An 18,654-nucleotide genomic window follows, 5' to 3' on the forward strand; every position below is an offset into this window, starting at 1 on the left:
TTCCTGTTACTAGTGTACTCATTATAGGGGGTAAACATACGAAAAATTATTCTCATGAAGACTATCTGTCACTTTTCAGGTTTTCATCACCTCTTACATGCATAATCTTTACAATTTAGTGTCTGCAAAAACGTTTGATATAATTTTACATTCTGAGGAAGCATTTGGATTATGTGGTAAATATACTTTAAGCAGTTTGAAACCTTGTATTAGAAAGGGGGGGAAAAGATAGTTTATAGAAAAAACATAAGTTTCTGTCTAGTTTTCAGTACTGATATGAGAAATCAAATATTTTGGCTATACAGGCAGGTTGCATTTGACAAATTTTGGCTTGCTTAGTGGTATGTTAATTCTCTTTAATAAGAATAAAGACTATAACATTTGACTGTTCTTTTTGTCCTGACTAGGAACCTTGCAGTACATGGCTCCAGAAATCATTGATAAAGGACCACGAGGATACGGTGCACCAGCTGATATCTGGTCACTAGGTTGTACTATTATTGAAATGGCAACAGGCAAACCTCCATTTCATGAACTAGGAGAGCCTCAAGCAGCAATGTTTAAAGTAAGTACAGCTTTTTTGCTATAGAATTTATGAATTTTCAAATGCTAACTTATTTTTTTAATTTAATTGGTAGTAACCTTTTGTTACACAAGTTGTTTTGCACAAAGCCACAGTCTGACCTGTGTTCTTGCTGAATGATCCTTCTCTGCTCTAAGCTGTATTGCTCGAAGGGATGATCATTTATTTTTGTGCTCAAAATAGGTCATGACTCAGAGCAGCAACCTGAAAAATGAGCAAAGACTTATGAAACCTAATATTCTCTCCCCTCTTTTATCATCTCCTGCTCTCGGTTTATGATTTCCTTCTTGGCAACCAGTCTCTCCAGTAATGACAACCAAGTTATTTCTGCTCCTTTAAGTCTTTTTTTATAAGCCTTCCTCCCAGAGTATCTGTTTGCCTTCTCTTTCAAAGGCCCAGCCTCTGCAACATGGTAGGAAGCTATGGTGAAAGGGGGTGGGGCAGCTAAGTATCCAGGATGCCTGGTATGTACTGAATGAGTAAAATACTCTGTATTTTACATGCTAAGTCCTTTGGAACAAAGCTTCCTCCTCGGTAAAATGTTGCCTCCAGTACTTTGTTTCTCTTAGTATATCTGTTTTCAAATGCACAAATTAACACTTGAGAATTCTTCAGATAGTTTTGATAATAAAAGTTACTTGTTCTAACTCTAAAACTATCAGTAGTGTAAAAGATATGATGTGACAATGTGTCAAATATGCAGACTGAAAATTTTTGTTTCTTCCACTGGCTTTCAGTAGACCTTCAGTAAAGTACCTAAGTTTTTACTTATGCTTCAGAGTCGTCATTCTGGGGAAAATATCACATCCATAACCCAGCATACTGTTTTAAATTGTTGATACTCTTAATTCTTTTGTGTCTATTGTTGAAAGTCACTGTGTGAACATTAATATAATTACTAATGGAACCATGGTAGCAAAATCAAATCTTTATCAACAAGTATAGTAAGCTGGGCTGCAGTTCAGCATGGCACGTGATGTCATGCGCCATACTGGGCTTGTGAGTTGTCCCGTGCACCACAGCTAAAAGGCAAAGAAACGAATGGTTATGGGGTTTGATGTAGTTATTTCAACGGTTATAATATGTCACCTTGGTGCTGTCAGCTCGTGACACTACCTCAAAAGAAGCTGCCTGGGTAAACATGGTTGGCTCACTAAAGCTTTCCTGAGGGAGCCATGGAAAGAGACTTTTTTCCACATCGCTGTAAATGTCAGATACGGTTCTGTTGGCAGATGCCTTTTTATCTTATGTACCTGGCACGTAATTGAACTGTTCAGTCAGTTACGTGTCTTTTTTTTAGCACAGTTTATTGAACTGTCAGGAAGCGCTGGTTCAGTTCTGGGTGCTTGATGAGCTCTGTGCAGGCTCACGAGGTGAGCTCTGGCAGGATTGTGCATGTCTCTGCGTCCTGCCCATAAGCACTTCCAGCCACAGAGCTGTATTCTGAAGTCTCAGAATTGGCATTTTAAAAAATACATTTCTTACCCTTCTTTCTTCAAGGATGTGGCAGAGTTTTTAGCATTGTTATTGCAGACTGTGTTAATGTGCTACAGACAGGCATTTGGTTTTGTTTTCAGTTTCTTGGCTCGGCTGGGACCTGCTTGGAACTGCCTCTTTCTGGGCACCATAAATTGCAAACTGTGGTTTCTTTTTGCTGTGTAATAAAAGTAAGCAAGCTGGAAGCTAGGTTTGAAGCCAGGAATTAGACAGGCTGACTGGGCAGGCATGTAAAAAGAACAGAAGCCTAGAAAACTTAGGATATCAAAATTCTGAGGTCCTCATCTCCACACATGCAGACTCTGTGGTGCATAGGGCAGGTGAGGAGAGGAAAGGTCTAAGTCTGGCTGTGCAGTCACTGTAGAAATTGCAAATGACCGAAGAGTTGGACAAAGTAGAGAAAAGGGACTAGAGTGAACCGAGAACTGGAAATAATTCCTGGCTGATTGTACATTGTGTGGTATTTCATCTATGAGCATAGTATGTGTGCATCTGGTTCTGTGTGAAAGGAGTGCAAACAAATGGCATTCAGCGGAGATAAAGTAAACTAAAGTGGCCACAGAGTTTCTGGATGCCTGGGACAAAACTTACTCCCCTTAGCCACGATAAGATCAGAGACATGCATTCAAATTTCCTGGCCCTGGTTTGGACTGTCCTGGGTTTTGTTTACTGCGTGAGGGTACAACCTGGCACCAGAGTGCTATCAGCTTGTGACACTGCCCCAGCTGAAGCCAGCTGGGTGAGCCTGTCCCCAGCGTGCACAAGGAGGAGTGGGCTAACCATGGAGACGGGCATGTCAAGAGCAGTTGTCAGAGCACAGCAAGAAGATGACTGTCTTCTTTCTCTGCTCCAAAGCAAAAAGCTTGCCAGGCTGATGTTTCGAAGTGGTGAAATTATATACCCCATGTACAAAGCACTGTCCAAAATGCTTATGGGGTTTTACAAATCAGATAAAGATGCTCCATCAGACAAGGTAAATGTATAGATGTATCCTGCCAACAGGACGCAATATAAATGTATTTCTTTATTAATTCAATTTCTTTATTAAATGCATCAATTTAACTATAGTGGTTAGCAAGTTGTGTGTATTAAAAACATCACATGCAGGAAATACTGAGTTTTAAATGTACTTAGAGTCATGGTTTGTAAGGCCTTAATGCATTACTAGCATTTTATATTCTGCACTGTCATTTGAACAGAAGCACAACTGCTCAGCATTTTTTGCTTCAGCCTGCATTGAAGCTGAACCACTAGTGCGAGTGCCTAATGGTGCCACACTGTGTTAATGCAGCTGTATAATGAGATTATTTAAAAGCAACTGGAACTTGTTTAATTGCTGGGCTACTATCTCCCTTGAGGCCACTATCTTTCTGTTTGTTCTCCAGAGCCTCTTTTAGGTAAAGATGCTGAGACTACAAGCCACAATCTTGCCAGATACATGGGATACCGTGCACATGTGTTACACAACTCTCGCTTCAAAACATTTGTTCCAGATTGGCATTAGAGAATAAGGCAGCAGTGAAGAAGCTGGAAAAATCACTAGGGAGCAGCCTGTAGAAGCACGTTTTTCATTACTTAAAGAAAGAGTGGGGGGTCTTGTTAAACCTTTGGACATCATGTGATTTTCAGTTAAATAACACTGAGAAGCAAGGGAAGACATCTGGCCTGAGTGCTGGGGGTGGTGACAAGGTCTGGCAAGGTCACTGTGAGCATTCATACAAGGAAATTTGGCAGCAGCAGGAGCAGAACAGGTGCAGGCCCCAGGCAGTCGGTGCTACAGGAGGAAGTTATTCCTGTTCCTGGGCACAAATGTGCTGGAGGAGTCAGCAACTGAGAGACACGGTATTGGGCAGGGGTGATGGGAAGCGTATGCGATAGCTGGAGGGATTTGTGACTGGGAGGAGAAGCAGCATTTGAAGCACTTGGTGTGGATAATATCCAGATCCCGAGATTGCCTGAAGGTAGATGGTTGATACATCCATACCTTGACATTTGTGTAATACCACGTGGATATTGACACCATATTTGCAATGAAGTGAAACAGGATTAAACCTTGTTGTCACTTCACTGCCTTGTGTGGGTACCCAGATCACTCCTTTTCCATGAGAATCAGCAAGAGTGTGAGACCACACTATAAGAAAGCTTTGGCCCGTGGTCTTCATGCAGTTCTTTAGTAAAAATAATTTGTATTTGTGTTTTGTTTGCAGGTTGGGATGTTTAAGATTCATCCTGAAATTCCAGAATCACTGTCTGCTGAAACAAGGGCCTTTATTTTGCTCTGTTTTGAACCTGATCCTAGTAAGCGTGTCACAGCATCTGATTTGCTCATAGATTCCTTCCTGAAACAAGTAAACAAGGGCAAGAAAAGCAGAATTGCATTCAAGCCTTCAGGTAAGGAGTTATCAGCCAAATTCAAATCAACATCATCATTAAGTGTTACATAAAAGATTGGAATCATTAAGCACTCTCTTTTACAAAGGACATTTCTTGTGCCAGGAAAGCAGCAGGAACTCAACTGTTGAAAGGGCCTGTGATTTGTAATTGGACATATTTAAATTTAACAATTCCCACAAAATATGGTGTCTTATTTTGTGTTTTGCTTGCTGAAACCTCCCAACCCAATTTTTCCTCTCCCCAGATATAAATGCCTCATTTACAGTAAATTAAAATTAGAACAAATACATTTGGTGAAGATTTTCCAAAGCAATTCTACATTTTAGATTCAGTTATATACACTTCAGAGATCTGAGTTTTATAAGGTAGGTGTTTGGCACCTGAAAATGGGGTGTTATTATTAGGTTAGTTATTAGGTGTTTGGGTCTACATGGGTCAGCATTTTCAAACTTGATACATAACTTGGAAATCTGGCATATGGGTGCTGAAGTAGCTGTTTAGCAAGTTGTTTTGGTTTATCTGCCTAGTGTGTTCCTTCCCGCCCCCCCCCCAGTATATCAGCCACTTTCTCATTGATAAGATAATAAACCTAAATATAGACCTGCTAAATAAATCATTAGTGTTTGAAGGAACTGTCCATTTAAAAACAGGCAAAGCCATTGGTCTTGCTGCTTCTTTCCCCTGTCTGCGCACACATGCACACGCTCCCAATGCAAATTGAAGTGCTTCCCTTTTTGAAGCTTTTTCCCCCTCAGCAAGGAATGTTTGAAAGAATGGAATTCTAAGGGGAAAAGCCAACAAATAGTTTGTAATATCTAGCTGAAATGGGCATCACCCGTTGTCCTGAGGGGCACTGAGAGCTGCAGTGCCTGCAGTTACACTGGGGTAATCGGAGAGCTCATGTTGCTCAGCCAGGGCAGTGGCAGTCAGGTGCTATTGACAGGCTGTAGCCTTCTGCCCCACTGCAGCAGTGCTCTCCTGTGGCCTTTTCAGCCCTTGGCCGAGGACATTTTCCTGGAAAAATTTCGTGGCATTAGAAAGAGTGGAACTTGCCTTGTTAACTGCTCTGGGAGCAACAGGTTCCTTGTCAAATACCAGGGGAGGTGTAGCTGTCTTCTACATACCCCACACTCCTGCTTTCCTCCTCTCTTCTCTCCTCCTGCTCACTACTGAGGTTATGGAGCTCCTTCAGATGGTCTGAGGACCTGGTGCTGCAGGGTTAAGCACTGGGCTGCAGCGAGAAGCAAGCTCAGTGCTGGCCATGGGCATGACCAGAGTGGGCAAATGCTATAAAAACTATCTGTTGGGTGAGGGGAGGGAAAGGCAACACGACCACAGCCACATGTGCACTTCGCTGTGCCAGAGCTGGGGAGCTCTGTGCTGGATGCCGCAGCCATCTCCAAGGGGAATTTGGGGGTGTAAGTCACGTCCTGGCCCAGCGGTTGCCCGAGTCTCAGCTGCAGCAGTTCACACTGTCTCCTTCTTTTACCATTTCCCTCACTGCGAATTTCCTCAGGTCTGCCTCCACCTTTCCATCCTGTCTCTATCCCTTCTTTCTTTTCAATAATAAAGGCAGCCCAGAACATATTTCAACCCTTACTCCTGGGACAGCAACTTTCAATTTTCTGTACTACTGAGATGCCTTGAACCAGTTCTCACAAGGTGATATATATTGTTTCATTTCTGAGACTGTTTAACCTCAGCCGTTTGAACATCAGTCATGTACCATGGAGTATGTCAGAGCTCTCTGAACAACTTCTAACTTCTAGCTCTCTTCCTCCCCCACCTCCACTTAATTTGTAGTGACAAGCATCAAAAACTTTTTTGATATTTTAACTTCAGGGATATATGTGCTTTGAGTTGACAGAACTTCCTTACCTTTCCTATCACACAGCTGCAAACTGGCAATCAGGATTATAGCAAGCTCTCAATATCTGTTATTTTTTTATTTCTTCTTACTTTCGAGATGAATTGGAAAGGGACAAGAGATGTTCTTCAGGCTAGTGCTAAGAGAGAGTCTCCTTACTGAGGGCAAGGGGACATGTGAGAGAGGCAGATGCCTCAGGAGTTGGAGACGCAGCAAATATCTGTCCATTGCCAGAGTCAGGCAGAGGTGAGGAGGGCAGGTAGCAGAGTGCTCTCTGCTTAGAGGTGTGGCCGGTGCAGCAGCTGATGGTAACCTGTCGCTTTGATTCAGGCTCTTTAAACAGCTGTTATCCAGTTGTACCATTTTGTGAGACCAGCACTAAGGCGGAGTGTGTATATGTATATGTGTGTGTGTGTGCGCAAGAGACAGTAATGAAATGGTATTTCATATGAGTATCTAGCTGCTTTGCTGTCTTTGGGTTCAGCAGTTAGCTCATTCACACCTTCTGTGGCTTATGCATATAATGATTTTGAGTTGTATTGCTGCTTTCTATTAACAGGGTTACCTCTCCCTCAGCCATTTTGCAAAATGAGGTCTTGATATCACTGAAGATGATCATGACTGTTCTAAGCACATTGCTCTTTCCTGCCTAGTTCTGTTACATGTTTTACAATGTCTGTTCCTAGATTACAATCGTAATACATCTCTCCCACTGCCAATCCATGGAGAACAGGCTGGCAGTAGCAGCAGTGAGCATGGCTCTGTTTCACCAGACTCTGATGTACAGCATGACATGTTTTTCGAAAGGCCAAAGAGATCCATTTCAGAGATTCAGACAAAGCATCCCATTTCCCATCTACTAAGGTAAAGCATTTGCTTTTCGCTTGACACCCACGAGAGATTACATGGATTTAATTCACATTATATTTTATCTGAGAGCAACTTTTTCACATAATGTCTAGATAAGCAGGCAAGCGAGTTGCATAGGCAAGTTACCAGTTAATTTCAATATTTTTTATATTTAATTAGTGAACAATGATTCCTTCTCCTTAAGGTTTCCACGTATTTATATACTTTTCCCTCCCCGGTGAATAGATGTCAGTCGTCTTATTGACTGAGTGGATACGGATTCAGGAGTTAGCAGAAGAGTTGGCCCTTCCATGTACTCGCTCAAAAAAATGTGAGAAAGGGGCAGCAGAAAGATGGTTCTGCTGCTCGGAGAGCACAAAACAACACTTCTAAATGTATGGGGCCAGAAAAAATGAATAGCTATCTCAGTCCCGGGTTTTCAGTGTTCCTCCCCAAAACTGAACCAGTGCTGGGTGACACTAATGCCAGCTTCTTAGCAGGATGAAATCAACCTTGTGCTTTTGGCTTCGGTGAGGTTTATACCTGCTGAGGATCTGAGTCATCTTCTATCTCAGAATTAGTGTTTAACAGTCTGATCAATCCTCTGCTGTAGTTTAACTATCTTTTTAACTTCTGAAGTATCCCTACTTGTTTCTGACTACTGCTATCTTGTGTGTGTGGCCCGGTTGCTGACGCAGCGTGCCTGATGAGAGCTCGGCCTCAGAGGACAGGAGCACCTCTCCTTCCGTTGAGGATAAGGATTCTGGTCTGTTTCTGCTGCGGAAGGACAGTGAACGCCGAGCGATCCTATATAAAATCCTTAAGGAAGAACAGAATGAAGTTGCTTCCAATTTGCAGGACTGTATTGCACAGGTAATTTCGCTTCAGCTCTCCTTTTCCCATGTCAAAAGGAAAATGACAAGCTAGGTAGTCTCATTCCTTTTCTGAAAACTAATAAATGAAGGTGCGTGGATTGTTCCTGCTGAGTATCTTTAATCTCCAAGACCTGTAACTGTGTGAGCCGTTTGCTATTGTCTGAATGGATAGAAAAACCTACCTTTTGCCTGCTGCTGGGCTCTTGGTTTTTTTTGGAGCATTTGATGTGGGGTTGGGGGGGCTGATGTTGGTGGGTTGGGTGGTTTTGATGTTGTGTTTTGTGTTGGCTTTTAAGGACATGGAACACCAGGTAGTAATAATGGTCACAACACGGCCAAGAGGCAGAGTGATGAAGAATGTGGGAACCCAGACAGAGGTCCTGCACAAACAGGCAGCTGTGCAGTTCTCTGCCTGCTGGGAGTGCCTGAGCCTGGCACTTGAATCGGAGGGAGTCAGAGACACCGTTTGTGTGTGGTGTGATCAAGTAAATGATCTGCTCAGGCAGGTGGTTGAACTGAGGGAGGAGGTAGAAAGGTGGAGAACGATCAAAGAGTGTGAAAACGAGATTGACTGGTGGAGCCACACTCTTGAGACAAAGGCAGCAGGTAGAGGCTCCACAAGAAATACATGACTCCCTCCCCTCCTCTCACCAGGCAGAAGGAGGGCATGTGGGGGACAGGGGGGAATGGAGTCAGGTCCTTCCTCGGAAAGGCCCCTCACCTTCCCAGTTGTCATTATACAATAGATATGAAGCTTTGGAACTAGATGGCCAGCGGAATGAAGATGGAAATGAGGATCCATCCTGTGAGTCACCCACAGCTTGTCCCTCAGTCCCACGACTTGTGACTCCTTCAATTAAGAAGGAAAGGAGAGTAATTGTAGTGGGTGACTCTGTTCTGAGGGGCATGGAGGGGCCCATATGTCAACCAGACCCATACCATAGAGAGATCTGCTGCCTCCCTGGGGCTTGGGTTAGAGACATTAAAAGGAGGGTTACTGCTCTGGTGCAGCCCTCTGATTACTACCCTTTGCTGGTTATCCAGGCAGGTAACAATGAGGTGGTAGAGAGAAGTCTTAAGTCACTCAAAAAGGACTTCAAGGCACTGGGGTGGCTAACTGAAGGCTCGGGAGCTCAGGTCATGTTTTCATCAATCCCTCAAGTGGAAGGGAAAACTACTGAGAGAGGGTGGAAAACATACCTGATTAACATATGGCTCAGAGACTGGTGCCACCGTCGGAATTTTGGGTTCTTTGCTCACGGCGAGGTTTATAAGGCACCTGGTCTGCTGGCAACAAATGAGACAGATGGGAGGCAGCTGTCCCAGAGGGGGAAAAGGATTCTGGGGCAGGAGTTATCAGGGCTTATTGACAGGGCTTTAAACTAGATATGAGGGGGGACGGGGAGATAACTGGGCCTGTTAGGAATAAGCTCAAGGGAAGCATGTCAAAGCTTGAAGGATGGTGGACTGGTGAGGGGTCTCCCTCTGCCACTTCATTTGAGAGAAGGGATAGATGTTTAGGAACCATGGAAGCACCTGAGAAGGGTCTGGCAGGATATGGAGCCCACACTCACAAAAAGGTGTTGGATTCATTAGCTCATCTCAAGTGCATCTATACCAATGCACGCAGTATGAGCACAAACAGGGCGAGCTTGAAGCCATGATGCAGCACAAGAACTGACATAGTAGCCATCACAGAAACGTGGTGGGATGCCTCACACGACTGGAGTGCTGCAATTGATGGCTACAAGCTATTCAGGAGGGATAGACAGGGAAGGAGAGGTGGTGGAGTGGCCCTGTATGTAAGAGAATGCTGTGACAGCTCAGAAATCAAGTATAGTGATGATGGGGTTGAGAGTGTTTGGATTAGGTTAAGGGCCAATAAAGCAGTCTGCTATAGACCTCCCAACCAAAGCACTGAGGTGGATGAGGCTTTCTATAGACAGTTGGGAGAAATCTCGTGGTCACTTGCCGTTGTTCTTGTGGGGGACTTTAACCTCCCAGATATCTGCTGGGAATACAACACAGCAGAGATGGAACAAGCCAGGAGGTTCTTGGAATGTGTGGAGGATAACTTCCTCACACAGCTGGTGAGTGAGCCGACCAGGGGAGGTGCCCTCCTGGACCTGCTTCTTGTGAACAGGGAAGAGCTTGTGGCAGAAGTAAAGGTTGGAGGCCGTCTAGGGTGCAGTGATCATGAGATGATTGAGTTTTTGATCCCTGAAGAAACAAAGAGAGGGGTTAGTAAAACTGCCACCTTAGACTTCCGGAGAGCTAACTTTGACCTGTTCAAAAGACCGATTAACAAAATCCCTTGGGAGGCTGCCTTGAAGGATATGGGAGTCCAGGAAGGCTGGACATACTTCAAGAGAGAAGTCTTGAGGAGCAGGCTGTTCCCGTGTGCCGAAAAACAAGCAGGCGGGGAAGGAGACTGGCCTGGCTAAACAGGGACCTTTGGCTGGATCTCAAGAACAAAATGAGAATCTATCGCCTTTGGAAGAGGGGCCAGGTCTCTCATGAAGACTATAGAGATGTAGTGAAGTTATGCAGGGAGAGCATTAGGAAAGCCAAAGCGCAGCTAGAGCTCAACTTGGCTACAGCTGTTAAGGATAATAAAAAATGTTTCTATAAATTCATTAACAGCAAAAGGAGGATTAGGGAAAATCTCCCTCCTTTATTGGATGCAGAGGGAAACATGGTAACTAAGGATGAGGAGAAGGCTGAGGTGGTCAACGCCTACTTTGCCTCAGTCTTTAGCAGTGGAACTGGCTGTTCCTGGACACCCAGCCTCATGAGCTGGGAGATGGGGAGGGGAAGCAGAATGAGGTCAGCACAGTTGAAGAGGAGGTGGTCAGAGACCTGCTACACCACTTGGATGCACACAAGTCTGTGGGACCGGGTGGGTTACAGCCAAGGGTGCTGAAAGAGTTGGCAGATGTGCTCGCCAAGCCGCTTTCCATGATTTAACTGAAATCATGGCTAACTGGGGAGGTCCCATTGGACTGGAGGGTGGCAAATGTGACACCCATCTACAAGAAAGGCATAAAGGATGATCCAGGAAACTATAGACCTGTCAGTCTGACCTCGGTGCCAGGGAAGGTCACGGAGCAGGTCATCTCGAGTGCCATTAAAAGTGATATAATGGACAACCAGGGGATGAGGCCTAGTCCGCATGGGTTTATGAAAGGCAGGTCCTGCCTGACAAACCTGATCTCCTTCTATGACAAGATGACCCGACTATTGGACGAGGGAAAAGCTGTCGATATTATCTACCTGGATTTTCAAAAAGCATTCGACACAGTTCCCCATAGGATTCTCATAGAAAAACTGGCTGCCCATGGCCTGGATGAGCAAACGGTCTGCTGAGTGGTGGTCAATGGAGCTAAATCCAGCTGGCAGCCAGTCACAAGTGGTGTTCCTCAGGGCTGGGTGTTGGGACCATTTCTGTTCAACATCTTTATTGATGATAAGGACACAGAGTGCATTATCAGTAAATTCGCAGACGACACCAAGTTAAGCGGGAATGTCGATCTGCATGAAGATAGGGAGGCACTACAAAGGGACTTGGATAGGTTGGATCAGTGGGCCAACGTTAACGGGATGAACTTCAACAAGGCCAAGTGCCAGGTCCTGCACTTGGGCCACAACAACCCCATGCATCGCTACAGGCTTGGGGAGGTGTGGCTGGAGCTGTCTGGAAGAGAAGGACCTGGGGGTTCTAACTGACAAGCAACTGAACATGAGCCAGCAGTGTGCCCAGGTGGCCAAGAAAGCCAACGGCATCCTGGCTTGTATTAGAAATAGTGTGACCAGCAGAAGTAGGGAGGTGATAGTCCCCCTGTACTCTGCACTGGTGAGGCCACACCTGGAGTATTGTGTCCAGTTTTGGGCACCTCAATACGAGAGAGATATCGAGGTGCTGGAGCGAGTGCAGAGGAGGGCAACGAAGCTGGTGAAGGGCCTGGAGAACAAATCCTGTGAGGAGTGATTGAGGGAGCTGGGACTGTTCAGTTTGAGGAAGACAAGGCTGAGGGGAGACCTCATCACTCTCTACAGCTACCTGACAGGACATTGTAGAGAGGTTGGTGCTGGTCTCTTCTCACAGGTGATTAGTGATAGAACAAGGGGTAACGGCTTTAAACTGCAACAGGGGAGGTTTAGACTGGACATTAGGAAAAATGTTTTCACAGAAAGAGTGGTCAGACAGTGGAATAGGCTGCCCAGGGAGGTGGTGGAGTCACCATCCCTGGATGTGTTTAAGGGTCGTTTAGATGAGATGCTGGGGGATATGGTGTAGGGGAGACCTTTGTAGAGTAGGGCTGATGGTTGGACTCGATGATCCCAAGGGTCTTTTCCAACCTGAATGATTCTATGCTTCTATGATAATAGGTATTATTTGCTTTAAGGTTAGAGAACTGTTAACAATTGTTAATTCAAAACATACATAAACTAGGTGCCAAGAACACAGTACCTGAATCTTAAGAAAGCTAAGGCAGATTTTCTGTAGCGGGAAGGGTTGAGTGGGTAGGTCTAGTGACTGTAAAGAGGAGCAAGAAAAATCGTATATTTGGTTAACTCATAGCCAAGCAATGCCACACACCAGTAATAGCTGACTGCTTAGCCTTTTCTTCTTAATGTCTGCTTCTAATGGGCCACTGGTGTTACCTAGTCTTACCAAAGCCCAGACCACGAGGGCTCCTGTAGAGCTTTACAGGCCCAAGAGAAAGGCCCACAAACTCAGGCTGGGGAAGCAATTGGGGTTAATTTCTGCTCTGAGCTTAAACTGCAAAATAGCTTATAGCCTTACAGAGGACTAAAATTCATATGTGAGATCTTAGTCAGAAATAACCAGAGCTCTAAATATTTTCCAGGATAAAGAAGGATTATTTAGTAACAGCAAGTCCTACCTCAGTCTCCAGTTGTTTTGCAGCACTGCTGTAATCATCTCCATAATTTCTGTAATACTTCCTTTACCTTTTAATTATACAGGCTGTTCTTACAGGCACTTGGATAGCTTTAGCTGTGGGGGTTATGGACTGCAAATCATAGAATGAACACTTAAGTCCTATCACTGTGTAATCTTAGACCTTGTTCTGACTTATGATAAATGTATATATAAGCATATTTTTTTTGCCTAAGGAGATCAAATGATGCATAATTAGATATAAGTCCAGATTCAGCTTATTGAAAAGATAGCATCTGAAAAATTTTTCTTTATCTCAAGTCACTCCGCTGTTTTTATGGAGGAGTGCTGCCCTCTGCAGTACATTGCAGAAATGTGCAGGTATTCTCCGGACCCTCTTCCCTTTGTGACAGCCACGGTAGCAGTAGACTTAATTTATTTTTTGGAAAATAGGAATTACTATTTTAAAAATTTAAGTTAGAAAACGGTAGAAAATAAAGGCTTTGCAGAAACAAAAGGTCTGTGATTTCTGTGTATCAGTGTGAAATATACATGAGCAAAACTATAAATTGTAACCCTAAAAATACTAATGCTACTAATTAGATGTTTAATGTCTCTGGAATTTACTTCCTATACATTCATTATCTTTTCTCCAGAGCTCTGAAGAACTTCAACTTTCAGTGGCTCACATCAAGCAAATTATTGGGATTTTAAGGGACTTCATACACTCTCCAGAGCAGAGAGTGATGGCTTCTACCATATCCAAGCTGAAAATGGATTTGGACTTTGACAGCACTTCCATCAATCAGATTCATCTGGTGCTGTTTGGGTTTCAGGATGCGGTGAGTCCCTTGCCTAGCGCCGGGCGAGAGGAGTTCTTCCTGGACAGCTTCTCCACTCTTCCTCACTCCCCCTCCTTCTTACCCTGCTCATGCCCAACAGCTATTTTCTGCCCCAGTTCCTCAGAAGCTCCTGTGCTTGCTGGGGGAGGTGGGAGGACGTGGGCAGTATGCAGTAGACAGCGCACTGGTGACTGATCGTAAGGAAAGCTAAGAAAAGCCTGAAGGTGTTTGAAGGTCAGGTTTTTGCCTGGTGACCTGTGGATCGCCAGTGTTGAAAGTTCCCTGGCTCTAGGAAGAAGCCTGGGGTGTAGCCACAGGCATTAGACGAGCTCTTCAGAGGGGCAGCCAGGGCTGGATGCAGAGCCCTGGTGTGTTGGAGCCTCAGTGAGCTTTGGGTGGGCACTCCCAGGTAGGTGGTGCTTGAAGGGCTGCCCGTGCGCTGGCCATAAGCTCTGGTGTTTGCTCGCCTTCTAGGAGAAGTTCTACTTCTCCTTGTACTGTAGAGGGACTTGAATGTCAGTCTGGATACAGTTTGAAAGCTCCAGCCTAAAACTGGCAAATCTGTGGTGTAGACTTTCAAAGGTGGGAGTGTTTTAGTGACTCAGGCAGTTGTTACTTCGTAAGACTTCATCTGACTGTTGAAAAATAAGATTCTCTTTCCTAAGGTGTAAGCAGATGTTGTTTGCTGCTACTTTTACTTGCTTATTTATTTATAGGTGAACAAAGTATTAAGAAATCATTTAATAAGGCCCCACTGGATGTTCGCAATGGATAATATAATTCGCCGTGCAGTCCAAGCAGCAGTCACTATTCTTATTCCAGGTAAATCCAAGCAGCTTAAAACATATGTTTGTTTTTTTTAAAAGATTAGGAAAAGGGGGGGAGCCTGGCTGTTTGCATATCAAAGAGTTACAGCAATTGGACCAGTTTAGATGCTTAATCTGTTATCCCATGTGCCACTACATCAAAGGCACAGGGTCAGAATGTTGTACAGAAAGAAGTGTCGATCTGGAGGATTAAAGCTGTACTTGCATTACAAAAGCACATAATGAGGAGTTAACCCATGGTTGTGCACCACCAGTGTGATCCAAACTGGACAAAAAAAGGCAAATTAAATTCAGTCCAAGATGGAGCTTTTCTAGTAAGAAAGAAGATTACTCTGTACACCATTTTACTGGCATCCAAGGTGGGTAACACTGCACAGGTCTGGTTGTCTGTTCTGCAAAATGGTGACTGAGCTGCAGAACAGATGCAGAGAAGGGAGTGCATTAATATGAGGAGGAGTATGATTTTGGCCTACAGACGGAGAGTAGGAAAATTCACCACCATCGAAAAGGAGGAGGATAAATGACTAAGAACTGTCTAGAAATAAGTCCAAGTTGGAAACCTGCAAGTAGTTTTGTAACTCTTTGAAGTGCTGAGCCCCCTTCCAGTATGAAAATGTTCTGAGAGCACTTAGTGATGGTGAGCCATTTCAGTCCAACTTTGCTTTGGCTTTCAAGCCAAATCGGCCACATTTCTTAGGGCTTCATTTGTAGGAGAAAAATGCTGGCTGTTCTTTGGTGGAAAGGGTGGACACCTCCAGCAAGTTCTGAGAGAACTGGGGTTAGAAATGCTACCTGGAAAAGAGGAAGGGTGCTGTAAAATCTTTGGTCAAAGGCATTAGGGGAAAATAACTGGGTTTTTTTGTTGGTTTTGGTTTTTTTTTAAAGAAAGCTTTCAAGAGATTCTCATTAATGCATTTATTACCTATCTTCTTCTTGTTCATTTCATCACAAATATATTTGTCCCCTCTCTAGCTGTCATCTACAGCTACCTACCCCTACTGGTATGCCACAGCAGAGCTGTTACAGTGCCTCTCATACTTACTTTTGAGTTAATGCCAGAGAATCTGTGGTCCAGCTTTGCTACTCCCCTGCTCAGTACAGATAAACCCCATCATACAAACAGTCCCCATCCTCAGCTGAAGCTCCCACACCTGCAGCAGTAAAGAACAGACTGCACTATCTCTGAAGACAGACTTGTCCAAAAAAATTTTTATTCTTACACTACTTCCTTTAACCAGAGCTTCGAGCCCACTTTGAGCCCGCATCAGAAACGGAAGGTGGGGACAAGGACGGTGATGAAGTGGAGGATGGTTTCCAGCCCACTGAACAAAACGGGGCCGAGGATCACGCCATGACATCAGGAGTGAGCACCCTTAGTTCCATGGTGTCACATGAGGTGCAGCAGCAGCTTAGCCTGGAGTTGGGCAGACTTAAGCAAGAGACCTTAAGGTAACCCGTCTAGACAGACTGTGGATTTATTTTCAGGCAGTCTTTGAAAAGCTCTCAGACACTGCTTTCTGCAGTGACGTGTACATACATAATAAATACTGCTCACCTCCTACGCTGCCTCGTGATAAAGCAGATCTTCCAGGAACACAAATGGGTACAGAATGCACTGGCAGCACCGGTATGACAACTCACCAGCCTTCAGTGCAACTTTTGTTTCCGTGCAATTAATTTTTTAATTGCAGAATGTCAGGTTGGATTTCCACTGTTAAGTAATTTGGCTTGTGCAACTGTGCCAGCTTCCTTCCTGCTTCCTTGGCTGGCACCTGACCTGGTGGTGGTGCCCTCAAAGCTGTTCCTGCCAGGAGAGGCCAGAGCTGCCCCATGGGCCCTGGGACAGGCCACCCGCTCATTAGCACAAGTGGAGCCCACCAGAGCCCCAGCCCTGCTTCTCATGGGTTACAGCTGTAGGCTGCTGCCAGCATGTTAACAGCTGAAGGTCCCATTCTTCTTCTTGGAGGTGATGTTAATCTGTGATCAGAAAGTCCCTGGTAAAACATTGGTGTTACACTGTTCAGCAGTAAATTACGCTACAAAGGCAGCAACTCTGCCCAGGGAGACTGTAAAACAATAGGAACAGAATTTACAAGCTATTTACTAAATTCTGCAAAGATGAAAGCCTCAAAGTGCCACCACTAAGCTGAGTCTGACAACCAAAATAATATCTGTGAGCCATAAAATATGTTACTTAAGACAGTATCTGTCCCAGGTCTCTGTCCTTTGTAGTCATTAAAAATAAGTATTTTTTTCAGTTAAGACATTCTCAGTATGGTTGTGTTTGATCTCTCATGCTAACAGGCTTTTGGAGAACCTTGTTCAGAAGGAGAAAGAGTATCAGACCCTCTTACGACAGTCTTTGGAGCAGAAAACTCAGGAATTACACTTGCTTCGATTAAAACTTAAACCTGAAGGTATGAGGAGATACTGCACGCTTTGACAGTTGCACACACATATATTGGATTGTGCATTTGTTTAGAGGATAAAAGACTATTTTAAGCCTCAGTAGTCTGAAAACAACCACTTTTGCCCCAGTTTTGAGGTGTACTAACCTATACATTTGTTCTCTGTTAAAGACTCACAATGGTCTGCAGCAACTTTTAGAGAGAATGCAGACCCTGAGCTCATGAACTGGCTAAAACAGCAAGGAGCAGACCTGGATGCCATTAAGAGGGTAAAAAAAAAAAAACCACCCAAAATTCACCTTTTAAAAAAGAGGTGATTGTAGTCATAATTAGCAGTTTGGTTTCAAAGAAGGAATATTAATTTAGGAATAAATTTGCCTTTTAGTTTGCTGAAGAAGATTATACACTAAGTGCTGTCCTTAATGATATCACTAAAGATGATTTGCGGTATCTTCAACTGCGGTAAGAAAGCACTTCTTAGTTCATCGTTAAGAGCTTAAAGTGGTTTGTAAAAAAAACTTTTTTAGCTTGTTCAAACAAGTCAGCACCAGTTCAGGGGCAGCTGCTGTGAATTTTATCTCTGATTTTCTGTTAAACTTTCACGTCTTAACTGGTGTAGCGTAATAACTACACATAGGGTGCTTCAAGCCAGCTATGTTTTGGCATTTATCAAGGTTGGGAGCTATTTCTCCCCCCTCGGGACGATGCAATCAGATGGAAAACAGGCATAAAGAACTTTTTTCCTACCCCTTGATTCAAGTCCTTTCATCATCATTCTGTTAACCCTTGGCTTGCCTGGGAGAAGTTGAACACTACCTTAAAGAAAGGGTAGTGTTTTCTCTGTATGGTCATAACTGGTATATCCTTGGAATTTCTAGGTTTTAGTTCTTGCTCACTTTAAAGTAACGGAGATGAGGGCATTCTCCCTAACTGCTGTCCGCTCTTCCTCCAGGGGCGGCCTTCTCTGCAGAATTTGGAATGCAATCGTAAACCACCGACAAACATCTGGCAAGACCTCAGTACAGAAGGTTAATGCTTCAGAAGCAGAATGCGAGATGGGAATAAGCAAATGAAAAATACATTCCTAACACTTAAATTATTAGATGTATATATATGTGTATGTACAGTGGCCTTGCAGGTTTTGCACAATTATGTAGCTTGTTTGACCATCAGTGTAAGACACAGTGAACAGTAACAGCTTTTAAGTCGGTATCAATGCACTTTCTTTATGACCAAGTAATGCAGAAGTCAAATGCCTACCCATGGAATATAAAGCCTTAGCTGAGAAAAAAAACCCCTTTTCTGCAAAACAGCTACCACACCCCTGAACTGGCTTTAGCACTGAGAAAACTGTGAACTTAAACCGTGTTACAGCTCTGCTGGCTGATGGTTTGAGCGGGGAGGGCTATGCCAGAGCATATGTCACCTCTTCAGAGATGAATGTATAGAGCTTTTCTTATTAAAGCTACTCTCACAGAACCGCTAACAAAGGCCTGATGTGACGTTTTCATTTAGTAAGCTTTCCGCAGCAAAAACACAGCATCTAAATGGTAGTTTTGGTGGGTTTTTTGGGGAAGTGGTTCATCAAGAAACAAAGCAAACAGACCAC

The 18,654-nt window shown here is 44.1% G+C and overlaps 1 protein-coding gene across 3 annotated transcripts in view; it reads left to right on the top strand.

Annotated features, from left to right (window-relative positions):
- Window positions 1–18,535, top strand: part of MAP3K15 (mitogen-activated protein kinase kinase kinase 15) — a 95,648-nt gene extending 77,113 nt beyond the window's left edge. For all 3 annotated transcript variants that reach the window (XM_074858681.1, XM_074858682.1, XM_074858683.1), the window contains 11 exons: window positions 408–565; window positions 4,288–4,471; window positions 7,028–7,205; window positions 7,889–8,063; window positions 13,625–13,810; window positions 14,527–14,632; window positions 15,876–16,086; window positions 16,942–17,054; window positions 17,217–17,314; window positions 17,431–17,507; window positions 17,998–18,535. In XM_074858681.1, the coding sequence (XP_074714782.1) occupies window positions 408–565; window positions 4,288–4,471; window positions 7,028–7,205; window positions 7,889–8,063; window positions 13,625–13,810; window positions 14,527–14,632; window positions 15,876–16,086; window positions 16,942–17,054; window positions 17,217–17,314; window positions 17,431–17,507; window positions 17,998–18,118 (1,607 nt within the window). In that variant the 3' untranslated portion in view covers window positions 18,119–18,535. The remainder of the gene's footprint in view (window positions 1–407; window positions 566–4,287; window positions 4,472–7,027; window positions 7,206–7,888; window positions 8,064–13,624; window positions 13,811–14,526; window positions 14,633–15,875; window positions 16,087–16,941; window positions 17,055–17,216; window positions 17,315–17,430; window positions 17,508–17,997) is intronic.
- The last annotated feature ends 119 nt before the right edge of the window (window positions 18,536–18,654 follow it).

Source organism: Strix uralensis, chromosome 2 (genome assembly GCF_047716275.1).
Source record: "Strix uralensis isolate ZFMK-TIS-50842 chromosome 2, bStrUra1, whole genome shotgun sequence".
Lineage (NCBI taxonomy): Eukaryota > Metazoa > Chordata > Aves > Strigiformes > Strigidae > Strix > Strix uralensis.